We start from the raw sequence: 19,663 nt of genomic DNA on the forward strand, positions 1-19,663 counted from the left end.
AAGGTCTATTAGTTTTGTACTAGTTTTCATTGCCTTTGTTGAATTATTCGGACTTATTATTTCTAAGTAGGCTTCTTGAAAAATTGGAAAATCTGCTTCGTTGTGGAAGTATAGCACACTTTCCTTTGTCCATAAGTATTCTTTTATTAATTCTTTGGCATGCGCGTTAGTCATGTCTTTGTATGTAATTTTTATGTTGATTTTATGAAAGTAATTCGTCACTTTTGTTTCGTTCACGGTTTCTTTTTTTCAAATTCTATTTATCGATTATAATAATTAAGAGGTCTTTCTTTATTTGTAAATTGTTACTGTTGTCTTCTTGAGCACTATGTATGGTTGCTCTTGTGCTAATTGTACCTTCGCCTAAGAAGTTTTCGTTTTATTGAATTCTGGACAGAACATCTGCCACATAATTTTCGTTTCCTGGGACGTATTTAATTTGGAAATCAAACTCATTTAGCTTGATTTTCCATCGTTGTAATTTCATGTTAGGTTTTTTCATGTTATTTAACCAGACGAGTTGTCTGTGATCACTAAGGATTTGAAATTGTCGACCAAAGAGATAGGACCTAAAGTATTTAGTGGCCCAAACGATTGCTAATAATTCTTTTTCAATCGTTGAATAATTTATCTCATGCTCGTTCAGAGTTCTACTTGCATAGCATATAGGCTTATGCTCTTTCGAAAGGACGGCCCCTATTGCCATATTACTCGTGTCTGTAGTTAATGAAAATGGTTTTTCGAAGTTAGGGTATATTAATATTGGGTCAGATGTTATGAGTACTTATAGCTTTTCAAACGCTAATTCGTAGCGTTTGTCATTTATATTGATTTTTGCTCCCTTTTTTAATTTAAGTGTTAATGGTTTTACTATATTAGCGAAATTTGGTATAAATTTCCTATGGAAACCACATAATCCTAGAAATGATTTAGTTTCTTTTGGGATTCTTGGAATTGGGAATTTGACAATTGCTTGCATCTTGTTGGGATTTGGTTTTATACCCTCATAAGCTCGCATTTTTCCAACTGTAGTTTTAAGTTAGCTTCTCTAAGCTTCTTAAATACTTTTTGTAGCGACAAAATGTGTTCCTCCAATGAAGTGGAAAAAATAATAATGTCGTTTAAGTAGACCAGACAATCCTTAAAAATTAAATCTTCTAAGAGATTGTTCATACAACATTGGAACGTTGCAGGTGCATTGTTAAGACCGAATGGCATGCGAGTGTACTCGTAATGGCCATGATTAGTCGAAAATGCGGTCTTGGGTATTGAACCCGGATCCATTTGGATTTGGTGGAAGCCTTTGGCTAGATCAATGGTTGTGAAATATTAACATTTTCCAAGTTTGTCAAATATTTCATCCATGATCGGGATAGGGTATTTATCATTAATAGTTAATTCATTGAGATTGCGGTAATCTATGACTAACCGGAACTTTTGCTCTTCAGATGCATCGTTTTTCTTTGGAATGATTATTACTGGTGAGCAGTAAGGGGATTTGGATTTACGTATGATATTTTGTTTTATCATATCGCTTATTTGTTTATTTACTTCCTCATCGTATATTTGAGGATATTTGTATGGACGCTTGTAAATTGGGTCCTCATGTTTTGTTAGAATTTTGTGTTTAATTGTACTAGTGAAAGTAAAATTGTCACCTTCATGGTACTGGATTTCACGAAATTCATGTAAAACTTTTTTAATTTTTTCTCTTTCTTCTGAGTTTAGGTGCTCTAGCCTAAGCTCATTGTTTTCTATTAATTCGTTATTAATAGCGAAGTTAAATGGTCTGTCCTCTGTTGGGGGTGGATCAAGGCACTCTTGTACGGTCATGTCCTCTTCGACCTCTTCGTCATTATATCTAAAACAAAAGTTAAATTCTCCTAAGGTTACGGATCCTTGTGCATAGCCTATTTTTGCTTGACATACTTCAAGGTATTCTCTCCCAATCAGAACATCATAATGCTCTGAGAAGTCGTGAATATAGAATTTTTGTTTACTCGGACAAATTTTGCTTGCTCCTAATCGTATGCTTTGTTTTAGTTCAATAACACCATTTATGGTGTAAACCTTTAATGTTTCATTGTAAATTGAAAAATTTAAGCGGTTTGTTATCATTAGATTTATGGTTGAACCTGTGTCAATGACACATTTTAAAAATTCGTCATTCATAATCAATTTTATGAATGGATTTCTTCTGTTTGTTCCGAGGCTTGCTGATGAAAATTTTCGGATGTTTCCATTTTCATCTGCCCACTGTTGCTATCTCTTTGACGTTTTTTCGGAGGGTTTGGCGCATTCAAGCGTGAATGGGACTGATTTTGATAGCTTAAAGGATTTTGGGATCAACCTTGACTTAATTTCTGTTGGAACTCGTGGTGAGCTTTCTGATTGTCTTCGGATTTATTATGCTGTTTATATTGTGCGTGTTACCTCTGATTCGTGTTGAAATAACCACTTGAACTGGTGGTTGGGTTAGCACTTTGCTGATAATTTCCCATGTTCCTACGATTGTTATTTTGATTTCCCTGAACATTATTATTCTTAGGCTTTTCAGTAACGCTATTTTCATATAATCCCTCTCTTTGACCTACTTGCTTTAGTTTTTGTGTCGACGTAATGTCGTACTGGCTAACATCATTAAAAGCCTATCTGGTAATTTGTTTGTAATAACATCTTTGATTGTGTTATTCATAACATTTGTATAAAGTGTCGTATTGCTAGGTATATTTTCGAATGCTCTTATTTAATATAACAAAAGATTTATTTTCGAGATCCTCGATGAACTTACGGACGTTTCCTTGGTAATTCGTGTTCTATAAGCGTCGAAGGAGTTCTTCAAATGGTGTCTGCACTTTGTATTCTTCAACCAATGCGTTTTTCAGCTCCTGCCATGTGTTGGCTGCTATCCTTTGTGAAATTCTCTGAGCATCTCCAGTGACTTGCAATTCGATGGCTCCGTATAAGATGCTGTGTTGTCTAACATCTCGGGTTGGATAAAGGTGTAGGATGTAATCGATCCTTTTAATGAAAGCGTTTAGATTTTCTGTTGATCCGTCAAAGCGTGGCACCTGTCTTAGTTGTGAAAGGGCCTGGTTGAGGTGTTGTTCTGATAATTCCATGGGCATCTTGGTGTAATACACTTTTTATTTTCGTTAGGTGATTTTTGTTTTAAATAGTTTTGAGTTTGTAGTTTTTGAACTTTTTTGTTCTTTGATTTTGCACTTTTATTTCTTTGCACTTTCTTTTTAATTTAGATTATAGTTTGTGATGGATTATTGTTTTAATGTTTTTTTTTTTTGTGTGTGTCTTAAAAAGACCCAGTAATAACGTATTGCAGGGATCAAAAGATATGCAAAGCCAGTCGTTATTAACTGTAGTAGCTTTATTGCCCAAAGGGTCAATGTTATTAGACTACTAGTGACCCGAAGGTTCTTGTGTGGATAATATTCGAGAAAATGTTTGTTACACTCCGACAACAATTTCGGTCGCGATTGTGCGTTAGATCTGGGAATTAATTATCCTTTAGCGTTCTTTACTTTTTCCCGACGTATCCTACCAGCTGCGCCAATTAAGTTTTACACGTTAAGTTACTATAAAAAAATATATTTCAATTTATTATTTTCACTAACGGCTGCTTTTGTTGAGTACATTCAGATTTGCTTCCCGAATATGAACTGATTTATCTAACTGTTGCGGTCGCTTGGCAAACTTCGCTTTGAGAGAGTTTGAGTCAAAATTGAGTGAAGTTTGAGCTGCGTCAGCAATTATGAGTGGGATAGTGCTCTGATCGGAACATTGACAGTGGCGTGAAATTTAGGGTGAATTGTTTATGTCTACCAAAGGGGGACAGTTTGAACTTGACCAATGTCGATCTTATCACCATGCTCTTTGTTTACAATATTAGAAATGTTTATACTTGTGCTTATGCTTATGTGCTAAGTTATGTTAAAGGGTGGGTGAGACTATGGATATGTCACTATATATATATATATATATGTATTGCATAAGAAATAATATTAATTTTCTATTATACCTGCTGCAATTATATGAAATATGCATGGGACTCGCTGTCTGCCAATCTTATTTGTGGCAACACAAAGTAGTGTACCATAGTCCAGTTCAGTAAATGGAGTATACGTTAAAATCGATGTGGTACCTAAAAAAAATGTAAGAGCATTATAAGGAAATTGATCATTAAATGCAGCAAAAAAATTACCCATGCGATATATATGATTTGTCGCAACATCAACGTTCTCTGCAGAGTTGTTAAAGGTCCAACTGAAATCTACTTCATGCGGATTGGCGTCAACGACGCACTTTATTTGTGCTTCTTCCTGTTTTGCAACACCATAAACTTTCGGCTGGTTCTGAGCACAAGTTGGAGCGTCTATATAAATGTAAAAACCACAGTAAGCTTTCAAACAGATGCATTATTATATCACATTTTAAAAAAACTTATAGCCTATTCCGTTATGAAGCACACTTCCATTTTTTGCAGCTCTTCGATGTTACAGTAGCTTAATTTTAATATTTAACTAGAAGCGTGATGAAATTTTCAATATTTAAAAGAATTGTTAAAACTAATTAAAGTAAGCCGTAATTTTGCCACTTGAACTTACCGACAACATAAAATATGAATGGAATCAAACAAAAATTGTGTATAGCGTATATATGAAAATGATTTTGCGAAATATACGAAGCACGCCTTTAATAATTTTTTATATAGATCAAAAATATATATACTTTATGGGGTCGTTAATGCTTTCTTCTGCCCGTTACATACTTTTTTATCTATTGTTAATGGGTTCAGGGTAATATGACACGTGTTTCCTACTTTTCGCAAAATCCAAGCTTACTTTGGTGGGAAATAATTTCAAAGTTTTTCTGGGCGAAGTTTTAGGTTATGTCCGATTTGCTTCAAACTTATTTTTAGAGCTTTACATAAGAACTTAACGAATACGTGTTTCGGGGATTTGGCAAAATCTACCCACATGAGTGTTTAATTATCCGACCGGCTTCAAAAACATTTTGAAATATCTTTGTAAATATTCATCTGATGGGTGTTTTTTACCATCTCCCTTAGTGCAAATTTGGTTCAAAGATGTGGACGACGTTGCGCACTAAAATTCAACCCCAAGGATCTATATGAAAAACTAGTGGGGGATTCTAGTCCAGAGCTCCCGACTAGGGGATACTCTGAACCCTTTTATTCCAACACCAAATGCAGCTCCCGCTTGGCGCTAGTTTGCTTTCGAAGTAATAAAGAAAAAAAAAGTTTGGACTCGAAATTAACCACACAACTTTCCTCTACTCCACAGTCACACCAGGAAAAAATCATAGTTCCTCGCTGGGGTTCGAGCTCGCAACAGATCGCACTACTTGCTATGCCTCTACCCAACAGCCAAACCAACTCTTGAGTCTTAATGAAAACAAACTAAACACATTAAAATAAAAGCACGGAAAACATTGCATTCGCAATTGCGATGATGTTGATAGAATTCAAAGAAGAGCGCTTTAATGGGTATGTGTACTTGTATTTCGTAATTCTTGCAATTTGCGCTAGTTGCCGCAAATACGTGGGTAATGAAGAACACATTTTTTATTTGTTTCTTTAGCTTGGATAAGCTCATGGTAAAGGTAATATAATAAGAGTTGGCATATTAGCAAAACTTTGCTAGTAACATCTTCCAGTTTATTTTTCCAGCGTTTAGAACCTTGAGTAAAAAACAGACAGAGAGTGCTTTTGGATCAAGAGCTCTTTTTCAAAATATTTGATGCGAGATACCGAGATTGCAATCATAAATTTCAACCACAAATACTCAAAAATGCAAACACATCGTCGGAACAGTGAGACGCGGTCACAATTATTTGGGCAGTGGCCATATTGCCTTACATACGCTAATGCCGAATGGAACTATTATAGTATTAACTTTTAGCGCTGTTCGGATGTCAAACCAATGGACTTATTATATTATTAATTGTCATTACTATCATGTTGAACTAACGGAATTATATCCTTATTATTAAGCTAATGCAATATATTGAAGTCTAAAATAAACATGTAAGAGGTTCTAGTCGGGAGCTCCCGACTAGGGGATACCCTGAACCCTCCTCTTCCAACATCATATGCATATATATATTCTATTTTAGAAGCTATTTGTCTGGTGACTCTAGTGCTTGTTATTTACCAAAATATATTTTTGCGCTTTAATCCTGCTTTTTATTTCAAAATTTTGCATTTTGTAGTGCTTTATTTAAAAAGCTTTTATAAACTGTGTAAAGTGTTATCTGTTGTGCAGCGTAAGTCTGTTAATTATTGCATTTATAAGACGCGGCGTCAGTTCCGTGTTGTTTTTATTGTCTGTTCTGATTTGTTTGCTTTGCTGTGCATACACTTGTTTGTGCGTGTGTTCGCTGCATACTTTCTGCTTGTGCATCGCGCTCTCGCAAATTTTTTCTATTGCTTTTCGCTCAAAACAATTTATTTGTGTACGAATAATTGTTTTTTGAGTGTTTACTTGCTCTATCTTGTGCACCGTTTTCGTTTTGCTCTGCGCTCTCGCAACTTGCATACACATTTAATAATTATGTCGTGCTGTAAGAAACCGTGCTCGTTCAAGCAGGCTGATGATTCTGCACTGCCGCAATTTGTTAATTGCTGGCTGTGTGAGGATATGATGCATGCTAAATGTGCAGGTCTCACTGGGCGTGATTGCGACAAGATCGCTGCAATTGCCAAGAAGGGCTGCGGTGGCTTACGTTGATCGTGCCCAGAATGCATCGACAAGCAAATTGATTTCTCCAGAATGTATAATTCTGTTTGAAATCAATTCTTTAAATTTAATGATGTGGCTAAGCAGCTCTCGAGTTATTTTGACTCTAGTTTCGAGTTGCTTGGCAAATATAAATTTGAGTCCCCAACCAATCGCCGGTTGGAGCCTCAACTTTTGCAATTGCCCTCTACGTCTGTTCAGACACCTACGACTTTCTTGTCCCTTCCTAGCAACCTGGATGTATCTCCAATGCTGTCTTTATCGCCTTCTCCAAGCGACTGTCCAATTATCCCTGTTTCAACCCCTGTAGTAGTCCAAGTAGAGCCCGTACCTGATCCCGTCCCAGTTAATCAAACTACCTCAGCCCCTTCAGCTCCTGGCCGCAAAGGTAGACCTGCGCGCAATCTTGCCCAGATTGTTAAAAACAATCATTGTGCCTCTTTAGCTCCTCTAACTCCTGTATTACCTACAGCCCCATCAGCGCCTACTTTAACGGTAGTTGCCCCTCGTAAGCAAGTTTTTGTGTCTCGACTTTCGTCGGACACCTCTTCTAAGTCATTGGCAGCCTATATTGCTAGCAAATCTTCTGCTAGCGTGTCAATAACCAAATTTAATTTCTCCACCCCTCGTGAAATATCATCATTCAAAATAAATGTTTCACATGATATGTTCCCAATCATATGTGAACCCAAATTTTGGCCTCCACCCATGATTGTTCCCGAGTTCAAGCCTAAAACGCGTAACCACCCTGTCACCTTCCAATCCCTTTAATACAGGGTACCATTTCTGCCCCAAAAAACTAGCTTCATCTTCACCAAATCTTTATTCATTATCAAAATGTCAGAAGTCTCATTTCAAAGCTTAAAAATCTTCTCATGGCCAGCACTTCCTTCGATTCGGATATAATAGCATTTTCAGAAATATGGTTAAACTCAACCATATCTGATTTTGAGATTTTACCGAATAACTTTATTTTGTTTAGAAATGATCGGCCGACTCGAGGTGGTGGGGTGTTAATTGCCGTTAAAGCCACTCTCCAGTCTGAACTATTCTGTTTTAGTACGCCTACTGACGCTGAGATTGTCTCAGTTAAGGTGTCTTTTCCTACACGGAATATCTTTGTAACATGCTATTATGTCCCACCTTCTTCTGATATTCAAGTTTATATGAAACATATTACTTTTATTAAAGAAGTTTCTTCACACGTGCGTGATAATGATCTATTAATGTTGTTAGGTGATTTTAATTTGCCGAACATCTCGTGGTCATTATTCACTGCTGAAAATTATCTAGTGCCCTCAGCACAGCACGATTTTATAGACTGCATGCTTGATCTTTCGTTGTTTTAAATCAATTCAATTTCTAATCATTTTAATAGAACACTTGACCTTGTATTTGTTAACGACTACTTTATTTCTAATGTGTCTAGGTGCCCTCCTTTATCTCTTCCTCAGGATGTCTATCATCCTACTTTAGAGATTGCAATGCTCAATTGTAATCCTTTCATTTCGTGCTCATCAGCCAATAAGCTCTGCTGTTGCTTTCGCAAAGGAAATTATTCTTTGCTGAATCAGCCTATTTATGCAACCGATTGGTCTTTCTTATATGATTCAGTTGATTTGAATACAGTCATTAATTTTTGTTATATCACCCTAAGCTCCCTCTTAGATGTGTGTATTCATAAGTCAATTCCTTCGACTACTTTTCCAAAACCACCCTGGTTTACTCCCAGATTATTACATCTAAAAAATGTAAAATCCAAATATTTTAAAAAGTTTAAAAAGTCTGGTTCGTGTACAGACTTGGCTAAATATTCCATAGCCAAGTCGAACTTCTTTCTTCTTTATTCTCAATGCTATGAGAATTATCTAATTCGTTGTAAAAGGCAATTTGTTAAAAATTCGAGACAGTTTTATAATTTTGTAAACTTGAAGCGTAAATCTGCAAGTTTGCCATCTTCTTTTTCTCTTGGGATGGGTAAAGCTAGCAATGACACTGATTCTGCTAACCTTTTTGCTAATTTTTTCCAATCAACTTACTCTTCAGTCTGTCCTAATACTAATTCTTACCCTTATACTATTTCTTCCGCTAGTTCTATACCTCCCCCCATTATTTCACGCTCCTCTCTCCTATTAGCTATAATCTCTTAAAAATTTTCTTACTCTCCTGGGCCGGACAATATTCCTAGTTGTCTACTCAAGGAGTGTAGTTCTTCCCTTCTTTATCCATTGCTAAAGCTTTTTAATCTATCCCTTGAAACATCTGTCCTTCCATCTGTTTGGAAAGAATCTTATATCATTCCTCTTCACAAGAAAGGTGGGAAGTTTGATATACAAAATTACAGGGGCAATCTGCTTGAGTTTACTTCCTTGGTAAATGATGCTTTCGTTTCGAAAATGCAAACTGATGTCATTTACACTGACTTTAGTAAGGCATTTGATTGTGCACCATGACATTTTACTTTTAAAACTTGACCGAATAGGTTTTCCTCTGTCTCTTTTACTTTGGATTAATTCTAATTTAAAAGGTAGGACCCAAAGAGTAATGCTGAGGCTGACTACCTCTAAACGGGTTCACGTTACTTCTGGTGTTCCTCAAGATAATCATCTTGGACCTTTACTCTTTACTTTTTTTTTAAATGATCTCCCCTCTGTTATATCACATTTCCGTGTACTCATGTATGCGGACGATGTCAAACTTTTTCTATCATAAAATAACCCCCTACATCATTCTCGTCTACAAGGCGATTTGAACGCTATGCAACTTTGGTGTTCGGCCAATCAATTGCATCTAAATTGTTCAAAGTGTATGCTTATAACTTTTAATCGCTATGCAACTTTGGTGTTCGGCCAATCAATTGCATCTAAATTGTTCAAAGTGTATGTTTATAACTTTTAATCGTACTACACCTTACCTTATCCCTTTGCAACGTATACTAGCAGTTAAGGATCTATGGGTTATTTTTGATTCTAAGCTGTGTTTCAATCTTCACATAGATACCATTGTTAATGAGGCAAAAGGTGTACTTGGATTCATTAAACGATTGTCTAAGGAGTTTAACGATCCTTTTATAACAAAACTTTTGTACATCTCTCTTGTTAGCCCTATCCTTGAATACTGCTCTTGCATCTGGTCTCCACAGTATAACAATAGCCAGGATCGTATTGAATCTGTTCAGAAGCAATTTCTGTTTTTTGTCTTACGAGGTTTATATTAGGACCCTAATCTTCGGTTGCCATCCTACTCCAGCAGCCTGCTTCTTCTCAACCTTCCGTCGTTAACCAACCGTAGGACAATTCTCGGTGCTGTCCTTCTACATAAGTTGATTATTGGCGACATAGATTCTCCTTTTCTGCTAGGGCGTCTTCAATTCTCTGTTCCCGCTAGACCAACCAGAAATTATTGCCCCTTATTACTATCTACGACTACGCTATGCACAATCCTTTTCGCGTGCTATGTAAAAATTATAATAGTTTGCATCACGTTTTCTCTACCGAACTGTCTCTACCCCTAATGAAATCGATGCTTTCAGGATACCTTCGGGAAGTCGCTGACCATTCCCAGCTATGAGCAGGGGCATAGCTTGCCGGACAGGCTGAAAAGATTTTCCCCCACCGGGTCGGTGATTTCCCATTACTTTACTTTTCTCTTTGTCCTATCTACTTAACACTCTTTATCTAACTTACACTGCTTTACTTTATCAACAATCTTCTTACGTTTTTTTTCCTATTTATTGTATTTTCTTTATTAAAATAGCAAATTAAGATTATTTTTAATTTTACCTGAGAACACTTTTTTCCTACTTACAACCTTCTGCTTAGATGTAGGCCTGAAAAAATTAGCTGTGAAAAGGGGCACAGCTGGCCGGACTGGCAAATGAAACACCTCGGTCGGTGATGCAATTTAAAAATTATATTCTTTAATTAGGCTTTTAGCATATAGTTCTATTGTATAATCTATTGAATAACGAGGAAGACACTTGTTTTGTCGACCATTAATAAATAAATAAAATAAATAATAAAAAAAATAAATAATTTTTATCGATTGCTTGGAAACGGAGTACGTTATCGATTATCGGAAACAAACTTGATCTGCGCGAGCACCTACATCTAAAAGTCTCTAGCTCTTATAGGTTCTGAGATCCTTGCGTTCATACATACGGACAGACGGACAGACAGACGGACATGGCTAGATCGACTCGGCTTTTGGTGCTGATCAAGAATTTATATACTTTATGGGGTCGGAGATGCCTCCTTCTGCCTGTTACATACATTTGGATTTTGTACAAATACAATATACCCTTATACCCATTTTTAATGGGTTCAGGGTATAAAAAGTGAAGAGAATTTAAGTTAAGAGAGACCGATTACGAATTGAATATAATAATAGGCAATGGAGCTATTATATTATTTGTTGTCATTACTATTATGTTAAGCTATCGGAATTATAATAATGGAATGGAATGGAATGGTATTGGCACGTATCTAGTCGACAGACAAGCGCAGACAACAACCGGCATTAACAACCCGTTCAGGGATAGCTTCATCGCTAATCGGCAGAGTGGCTCTCAGCGTGGCAGTTCCAGGGGCACTACCGGTACAGAGCGAAGAGGCTACCAACAGAATGATTGGCAAAGAATCGGGAGGAACGCTTAGGTGACGGCCGATATGCTTTCGGTGCGTACCTCAACTAATAATGGCTTCAATGTTCGATCAGGTAATTTTCGGCATGGACTTTCTCCGTGCGATAGGCACGAAGATACGGTGCGGAGACAGTGAGATGATGCTAGAAACCCCGGATAGACTGGAGATTAGGAATGGGGCGACTGGTTGCCCTGCGGAGGCGATCACAGAAGTGACGTAAGGGATTTGACGGGGCGGCAGTCCGTCTCGCAGGGAGAATCGTCGGAGGCGCGTTCGGACGTTAAGGGTATGTGCTAGTGGAGCTACGGTTGGAAGGGGTGGCGTAAGGAGGACTCGACAAGGGTTGCAATGAAAGGGAAGGCGACGACGGAGGTAAGCAGAGGCGGGAATTAAGGGCCTCCGCATGGATCAGCACCTAATTACGCGAAGCTTGGAAGGGAGGCTGGATCCAACGGACAAGAGGGTCAGCCTCGTACCTCAGAAGGAGTCGTACTAGCAGCCGCGGGCGCTAGCGACGAAGCTAGTAGTGGTGAAGGGTCTAGATAGGGGAGTCCGAACAGAAAAGACTTCTGGTCAGCAGACGCGGATTGGCGCGATTCGAGGGGTTGATGGGCGTGTCCCACATAGCCAGCCGTCGTATTGTGTTAAAGGAAAGTAATGCCCTTCGTTCTGCACTCGGCGTACGCCACATTCCAGAGGTCGTTGGATTCAGTGATAGGGCCGGAAATGTAGGCCCACGCCTATGTGGACGTCATCATCCTCATAGGTTCGACGCGGCAACAGCACGTGGCCAAGCACGACTGAGGAAAGCGAAACTGAGACTAAACAGAGAAAATAGCCGATTCTTCCAGAAGGAGCTGTTGTATTTGGGGCACTTTGTGAGTAGCGAAGGAGCCCGCACGGACCCCACTAAGGTGCTCGAGAATCATAGATGACCTTTCATCTAAAAATAAGGGTGGCATGATCGTGGAGCGTAGAGCAGCTGGATACATTGGAGCAACTCAAGGAGCGGCTCACGACCACGCCGATCCTCGCCTGCCCGGATTTCAATTAAAAGTTCGTCATCGCCGAATAGAAGGCAGTGATCAGAGAACTCAACAAAGAGTCCAACTGGAAAGATCGCTCGACGGGCCCTAGAGTTACAGCGATTTCGGTTTGATGTGCAGTACCAGCAAGGTAAGTTGAACGTGATAGCTGACGCGCTATCCCGGAAGATCAGCATCCCTGCGGATGGACCGCCTGCATGCTGGAATAATTCACTAAGGAGCCAGAGAAGTACCCGGACTACGCTGTCGAGAACGGGTGAATTTACCGCCACCTATCGCGGCAATCAGGGGCAGAGAGTTCTACAGGAGTGTCACAACGCCCCGACGGCGGGTCACCAAAGGGTAAGTAATAAGATATCTCGGCTAGCGCAGAGGTGTTATTGTCCAGGATTGTGCCGGGTCGCAGCACGACAAGTGCGGTGCTGCGAGGCGTGTCAAAAGTTTAAAGTAGAAATGGTGAGGCCGGCAGGACAAATGCTGATGCGCCATGAGACGGAACAATGGGCCACCCTATGCGCCGACTTCGTGGCCCCCTACCACGTTCGAAGCATGGGAACACTATGCTGCTGGGCTTCCACGATGCGTTTAGTAAATGGGTGGAGGAGGTTCCCTTGAAAAGGGCGACGGCGGGACACTTACAGAGCGCATTCTGAGAACGGATATTTTGTCGCTTCGGAGTCCCTCGGAAGTCTGTATGCGACTACGGATTGCAGTTTACAAGCCGGACATTCAAGACTTTCCGGGCTTCTATCGGCGTAGAGGTGCAATACACGGCACCGTATTGCCCTCAGGAAAACCCCTCCGAGCAAACGAACTGGAGGGTCAAGACGATGATCGCCCAGTTCATCGAAGAACATCAGAGCTCGTGGAACGAGATGCTGCCCGAAATAGCTTTGACGGTGAACACTAGCGTAGCGGACTAGCTGCTGCTAACACGTGCGCAATCAACACACGCAACTTTTGTTTCTTAACCGCACTTAATAAAATTTTCTACAGTAAATTGCACCATAGAATATTTGTATATTTTCAAAATGTCAATTGCATCAAAATTGTGGCTTAAATTGGGTGGTAGCGGGGAGATGGCGATAGGTATCAAATGAAAGATACTTGATATATATTAAAGATTCTAGAAGCAGCATTTAATATTTGGTGAATAGCTCTTATTATTTTCCCAGTTTTCTGAAAAACAGGGAGTCGATATCATATTTTATCGATTGCTTGAAAACGGAGTAAGTTATCGATTATCGGAAACAACCTCGCTAGGAGGCACTAGGAGCACCTACATCAAGTCTCTAGCTCTTATAGGTTTTGATATCCTTGCGTTCATACATACGGACAGACGGACATGGCAAGATCGACTCGTTATGAGGTCGGAGATGTCTCCTTCTATACACATTTCACGAAAAAATTTTAATACCCTCTGCAAGGGTATGTAAAAAAGTTTCACGTGGTCAAAAAGGGGACACTTTTCTATAATAATTTTTGTGTTTCTCAACCGATTCTGATTAAATTTTCAGCAGATCTCATTGTGCAAGATAATATTTCTATGTATAACAGGATTTACATTATTATTAAATATTAATCTGGTGGGTAGTTTTAGTCTATTCATATATTTCATTTATAATCATGAGGCAGAAATAGTTATAAAATAGTTATATAGTTATAAAATATATATAGTTATATGGAAATAGTTATAAAATAAAATATAAAATGTAAAATATATATAGTTATTATTTATTATAATATATTAGAATGTTATCTTCAAGTCAAGTTTGATGACCTAGCTCATACATTCAAAGATTAAACACTAACTCTTGCATGTTCTAAAATCGATGCGTTTGTACAAGAAACGAGTCCCGGTTTTCGATATAAAATAAAATTATTTATTAGGCTCAGCTCCCGACAACATAACCCATGGCTCGGAGCATAGCCCATGGCTCGCGGCAGAGCTGGCAACAGAACGCTGACTTGGCTCCTCGTGTCCGTTCTTGCGGCGATCACTTGACGCAGGCATGCGGGTATCAGGTTCCGTTGGCAACTTAGTTGCACAAGCGTCTGGTCCAATGACCTGATCAGCACAATTTGTCTTGCGCGTGTTAACTTACGGACGGAAGTACGGACGAACGGACGGATGTACAGACGGACAGATTCTCCACAAATATCAATATCGGAATATCACCCATTAGTTACATCTCTCTGATACCAATGCATGTTTGACGGAACATAACATTTCCAGTGCGGAACCGCGGATGACTGGCTATTCGCGGAATCAAATAACAGTTCTATTGGACTGTTCGTATTGAGATTGGGGAATGAATTAATTAATTAATTTTTTCAAATTATCCAAAAATTAGAAACATAAACAATTAGAAACGTTCCCGCTCAAATTAGCTGGTTATTCAATACTGATATCACATGAAGTCCTCTTACAACTGGTGAGGCACATTATGCCTTCGAGCCGGACTGAATAATGACTTACGAACTATGCAGGCTGTCTAGCACATACAAAATGCGTAGAAAACAATACAATCGCAAATGTGCAAATTAATTCCCCACTCATAAGCTTATTGGAGGTAACTGGGCCTCATAGATGTAATGATTGCACCCAGTAGTAATGTATTTAATTTCATTCATTCTGCCAAACGGAAACTTGTTTTAATGATCTTTTCAAGTCAATGGGATTGGTTCGCGTTTAACAAATAAAACACACTTTATGTCCGTTTCCACTTGCAGCTCGGCCAGCATGCAAAAATGCTGGAACACAATTTTCCAGAGTAAACTAACTTTATCTTTATTTCTAAAGCTTAAGCTAAGCTTAATATACACAATCATTTGCTTATGTGCTAGCAAAATGTATATTGGAAACTGCTGTAGCAGCAGTTCAAGTGTCTTGCCCGGGAGCTGTCGCAACCAACATTCTGCTAGGTCAGCATTGCAACAAAGTGTCACAATGCTGTGTTTACGCAAGTGTGTTTTCGCACATTAGTTTGATGTAGCGGCATGTGTTATATATTTGTGTGTTGAATATGGGAATTTTTACATGGAATGTTATGTTAAAATCCTTGATGTAGTCTTCTAAGGTTAACAATCCGTATAAGTGCTTATCAGATTCTAATATAACATTTTGGTTGGATATAAAATCATTTATAAATCTAATTTCTTCTTCAGATAATAACTTTAATAATATTAAATTTATCAGCAATAGATTGGGCGTGTGTTGAATTTATGTACTAGATGCCTTTATGATATTATAACTCAGGCTTATTCTGGCTAGTCTGTCGAGTTCCTCCAGCTGTGGTACTTTAAATATCTGTGATGTTACACAGAAAAATTTGAAGAAATATCACTGATATAACTATTTTGACCTTTTCTATACCCTAAACCTATTGAAAATGGGGAAAAAGGTATAATTCATTGGTGCAAATGTATGTAACACGCAGAAAGAGGCATTTTCGACCCCATGAAATAGATACGTATATTCTTGATCAGCATCAAGAGCCGAGTCGATCTAGCTACATATGTCCGTCTGTCTGTCCGTACTTATGAACGCAAGGACCTCAAACGCTATAAGAGGTAAAAATTTAAGCTGCAATCCTCCTACTCCATCCGCAGATCGAGTTTGATTTCGATAATCGATAACTTACTCCGTTTCCAAGCAATCGTTAAGAATCGATATTGAAATCCTGTATTTTGAGCAAATTGGGTAAATAATTAAAGCTAGAGTCATCAAAAGTGATATTTTGCTTCTAGGATATTATATTTATATCAAGTATCTTTCATTTTGTACCTATCGCCACCTCCCCGCTACCACCCGTGTTTTATAAATCAAGTTAACAACCCAACTTTTATTGCCAAACAATTTAAGCCACAATTAAAATGTAATTGACTTTTTCAGAATACACAAATATTCTGTGGTATAATAAGATATACTGTAGAAAATTTCATAAAGATCGGCTAAGAAACACCAAAGTTATATGCAACTGCGCAATTGTATGGGGCACACACATTCATGCGCGTCTGCTTCGCATTCTAACAGTATGGTAATTGCTTCTTTTTTCTGTAATGCTTTTCTAGTTCCTTTTTTTTATAATAAGTACTTAATTATTGATGTGGCTGCTGAGTAGAGGCATAGCAAGTAATACGGTCTGTCGCGAGTTCAAGCCCTGCCAAGGGAAATTTTTTTTTAAATTTATTTGGTGATATGCTGCTTCTTAAGTATTATATGTATATAAATTATGTTTTATTTTGTACCTATTGCCATCTCCCCGCGACTAGCCAAAATCAACTTAAGAACTCGACTTCTATTGGCCAGCAATTTAAGCTAAAATTTTAATGAATTTTTTTTTTTGAGAATTAAGAAATATTCTTTGGTACAATAAGATATAGGATAGAAAACTTCATTAAGATCGATTAAGTCACCCACAAAAGTTATGTGTTTTTACCGGTCACGTATATGCAGCATACATGAACACACACACACACACACAGTCATGAGCGTCTACTTCGAATTTTATCAACAGCATTCTAATTGCGATTGTATTGTTTTCTTTGCTGCTACATTCATTACTTTTTTTCTCTAAAGGACTCAATTATTGATTGGTGTGGCTGTTAAGTAGAGTTAGCAGCAAGAAATGTGGTCAGTTGCGAGTTCACACCCTGCCAAGCGAAATTTTTTTTTATAAATTTATTTTTATTATTAAAACCGAGCGTGGTGTTGGTGCTGGAAAAAGAGGGTTCAGGGTATTCCCTAGTCGGGAGCTCCCGATAAGACGTCTTGTTTAATTTTTGATTTGTAAATCTCTTGATTCTTGTGTGATATAAAAGTTGGACCTTTGTTCTGCTTGACCTTATATTTAGTGAATCAAAGCGTTAGCTTTTTTGTCCTATTCTCTTTTTTTAAGAATATGTCGCCTTTTTTGTTCGTTATTAGGTGAAGCGTTATGAGTAGGTATTTGCGGTCTGTTGAAAGTCTAGTAGGCTGTGTATTTTGTTATTGAGGAAACAAGTGAGACGTTCTAGTCAGGAGCTCCCTACTAGGGAATACCCTGAACCCTCTTATTCCAACACCAAATAAATTAAAAAAACAAGTAAGAGGTTCTAGTCGGCAGCTCCCGACTAGGGAATACCCTGCACCCTCTTATTCCAACACCAAACTAATTTAAAAAGAAAGTTCCTTTGGCAGGGTTCGAACTCGCACCTGACCGCATTACTTGCTGTCGACTCTACTCAACATCCGCACCAGCAAAAAAGAAATTCTTTCTCCGGTAGGGCTCGAACTCGCGACGGACCTCACCACTTGTTATGCCTCTACTCAGCAGCTACACCAATTAATAAGTACTTATGATAAACAAGTAAGAGGTTCTAGTCCGAAGCTCCCGACTAGGGTATACCCTGAACCAAGGACAATATAAACACTAAGATGAGTAACGCCATACAAATCAATAGCATTGCGCTCTCACAGCCGAGAGAACGAAAAAGCTAAAAATAGAATTTGCTTTCAGCTTCGGCTCTATGAGGGCCGTGCAAGCAATTATGTTTGTATGCGTGTGAATATGCATACATAACAGCATATTTGGATGTGTTGTTATCCACTGCTTTGGCAAAGTCTCTGGCTGGCAAAGAAACAATTTTCTTAGTTTTTAGCGCAGATCACGACTTACCCAAAATTTCCATACATATGGATTTTGCACAAATACAACATACCCTTTACATTACATTATATATACATTAGTAACATCTTTCTATACATCTATTTTTGTTCTTGTTAGTTTGGGTCGGTTATCGGTTAATAGCCTTGTATAATTAGGTTGGTACGAAACTTTCTTTAAAAGATTCGTCAATAGTTTTAAAGGTCTAGGGATCCCTTTTAAGATAAGTTACTTTGTTTGTATAAGTCAGTTTGTAATGTGTTTCTGATATCGTTCTTCTGATTTTGTTTTTGAAAGGCATGAAGTCAAGATTGTTGCTTGTATTCCAACTTTGAATACGGGCTTTACATTAAATTCGTTTAAAGGATTGTTTTACCAGATCTAAAAATAACAAAATTTAAAAAAAATGTAATTTAGAGGTTTGTTTGACATCGGGATTGTCTAACACGGTCCCCGCTAAGTTATTCTTGTAAATGGGCGAAGCGACGTCGTTCATATCTACGTCGCCAGTGACGCGGATTAGAACGTCAGCTACTACGTTTTGGGGTCCTTTCATGTATTTTATATCGTAATCATACTCAAGTTACTGTACTTTCCATCGATCCATCCATTAGAAAGGGTATAAGGATATATTGTATTTGTGCAAAATGCAAATGTATGTAACAGGCAGAAGGAAGCATCTCCGAATCTGTCCGTCTGTCCGTCTCTCTGTTTCTATGCAACCTAGTCTCTCAGTTTTAAAGCTATCTTAATGAAACTTTTTAGAACTCCCTCTTTCGGTTGCACGCAGCACATATGCCAAAACCAGCTGCATCGGACCACTATATCATATAGCTGCCGTAGAAACGATCGGTCGAAAATTAAGTTAAGTTAAGTATGAAAAAACATTGTGTTTTTCAAGATATCTTGACCAACCTCGGCATTTATTAGTTTTACTTTGCTTCACATACACATGCAAAATCCGGTGTTTGATAAAAAACCTTGTTTGTTTATCAAGATATCTTGCCCAAACTCGGCATTAACTAACTTAGAAACGGGCAAAGTACTATAAGCATTATGAAAAGGTTGAGTCTGCAAGGGTATTAGATCTTCGGCGTGCCGAAGATAGCCTTTCTGTCTCGTTTAACTTTAATTTTATTATTTTGCCTTAATTAGGCGTTACAATATTTAGTATTTGCAACTGGTTGTGCCAGTTTATTATTTTTTAAATGTTTTTGTAAAAATGTTCACAAGTTATGATTTTGTTGTTGTAAAAGATTAAGTAACATTGTAAAATTGGTAGTTTGAATAAAAAAAATGGAAGATTAAGTGTGTTTATTTTTTTGTGTTATTTACTTAATTTATTTTTTTGAGTTATGTACTTAATGTATTTTTTGGGAACAATTTCTTTTTGTTTCCATTCCCACAATAGTCCAGCGTTTGATGCAACTCGCCCGTCATTTATTTAATATGTAGATTGAAAAATGTTTTATATTTATTATTGTTTGAATATAACTTATTAATGCCTTGTAGGTTGGCTTCATTGGCTTGTGTGTATATAAATTATCTTT

At 38.0% G+C, this 19,663-nt stretch overlaps 1 protein-coding gene across 1 annotated transcript in view; it reads right to left on the bottom strand.

Moving 5' to 3' along the window:
• The window catches only part of side-VII (sidestep VII), a 168,826-nt gene that overhangs the window by 110,672 nt on the left and 38,491 nt on the right, over window positions 1–19,663 (bottom strand). Inside the window, exons 3-4 of the mRNA XM_032433972.2 lie at window positions 4,220–4,390; window positions 4,037–4,159 (exon numbers count right to left, since the gene is read on the bottom strand). Of these exons, the coding sequence (XP_032289863.1) occupies window positions 4,037–4,159; window positions 4,220–4,390 (294 nt within the window). The remainder of the gene's footprint in view (window positions 1–4,036; window positions 4,160–4,219; window positions 4,391–19,663) is intronic.

This window comes from Drosophila virilis, unplaced genomic scaffold (genome assembly GCF_030788295.1).
Source record: "Drosophila virilis strain 15010-1051.87 unplaced genomic scaffold, Dvir_AGI_RSII-ME tig00003822, whole genome shotgun sequence".
In the NCBI taxonomy this organism is placed as follows: Eukaryota; Metazoa; Arthropoda; class Insecta; order Diptera; family Drosophilidae; genus Drosophila; species Drosophila virilis.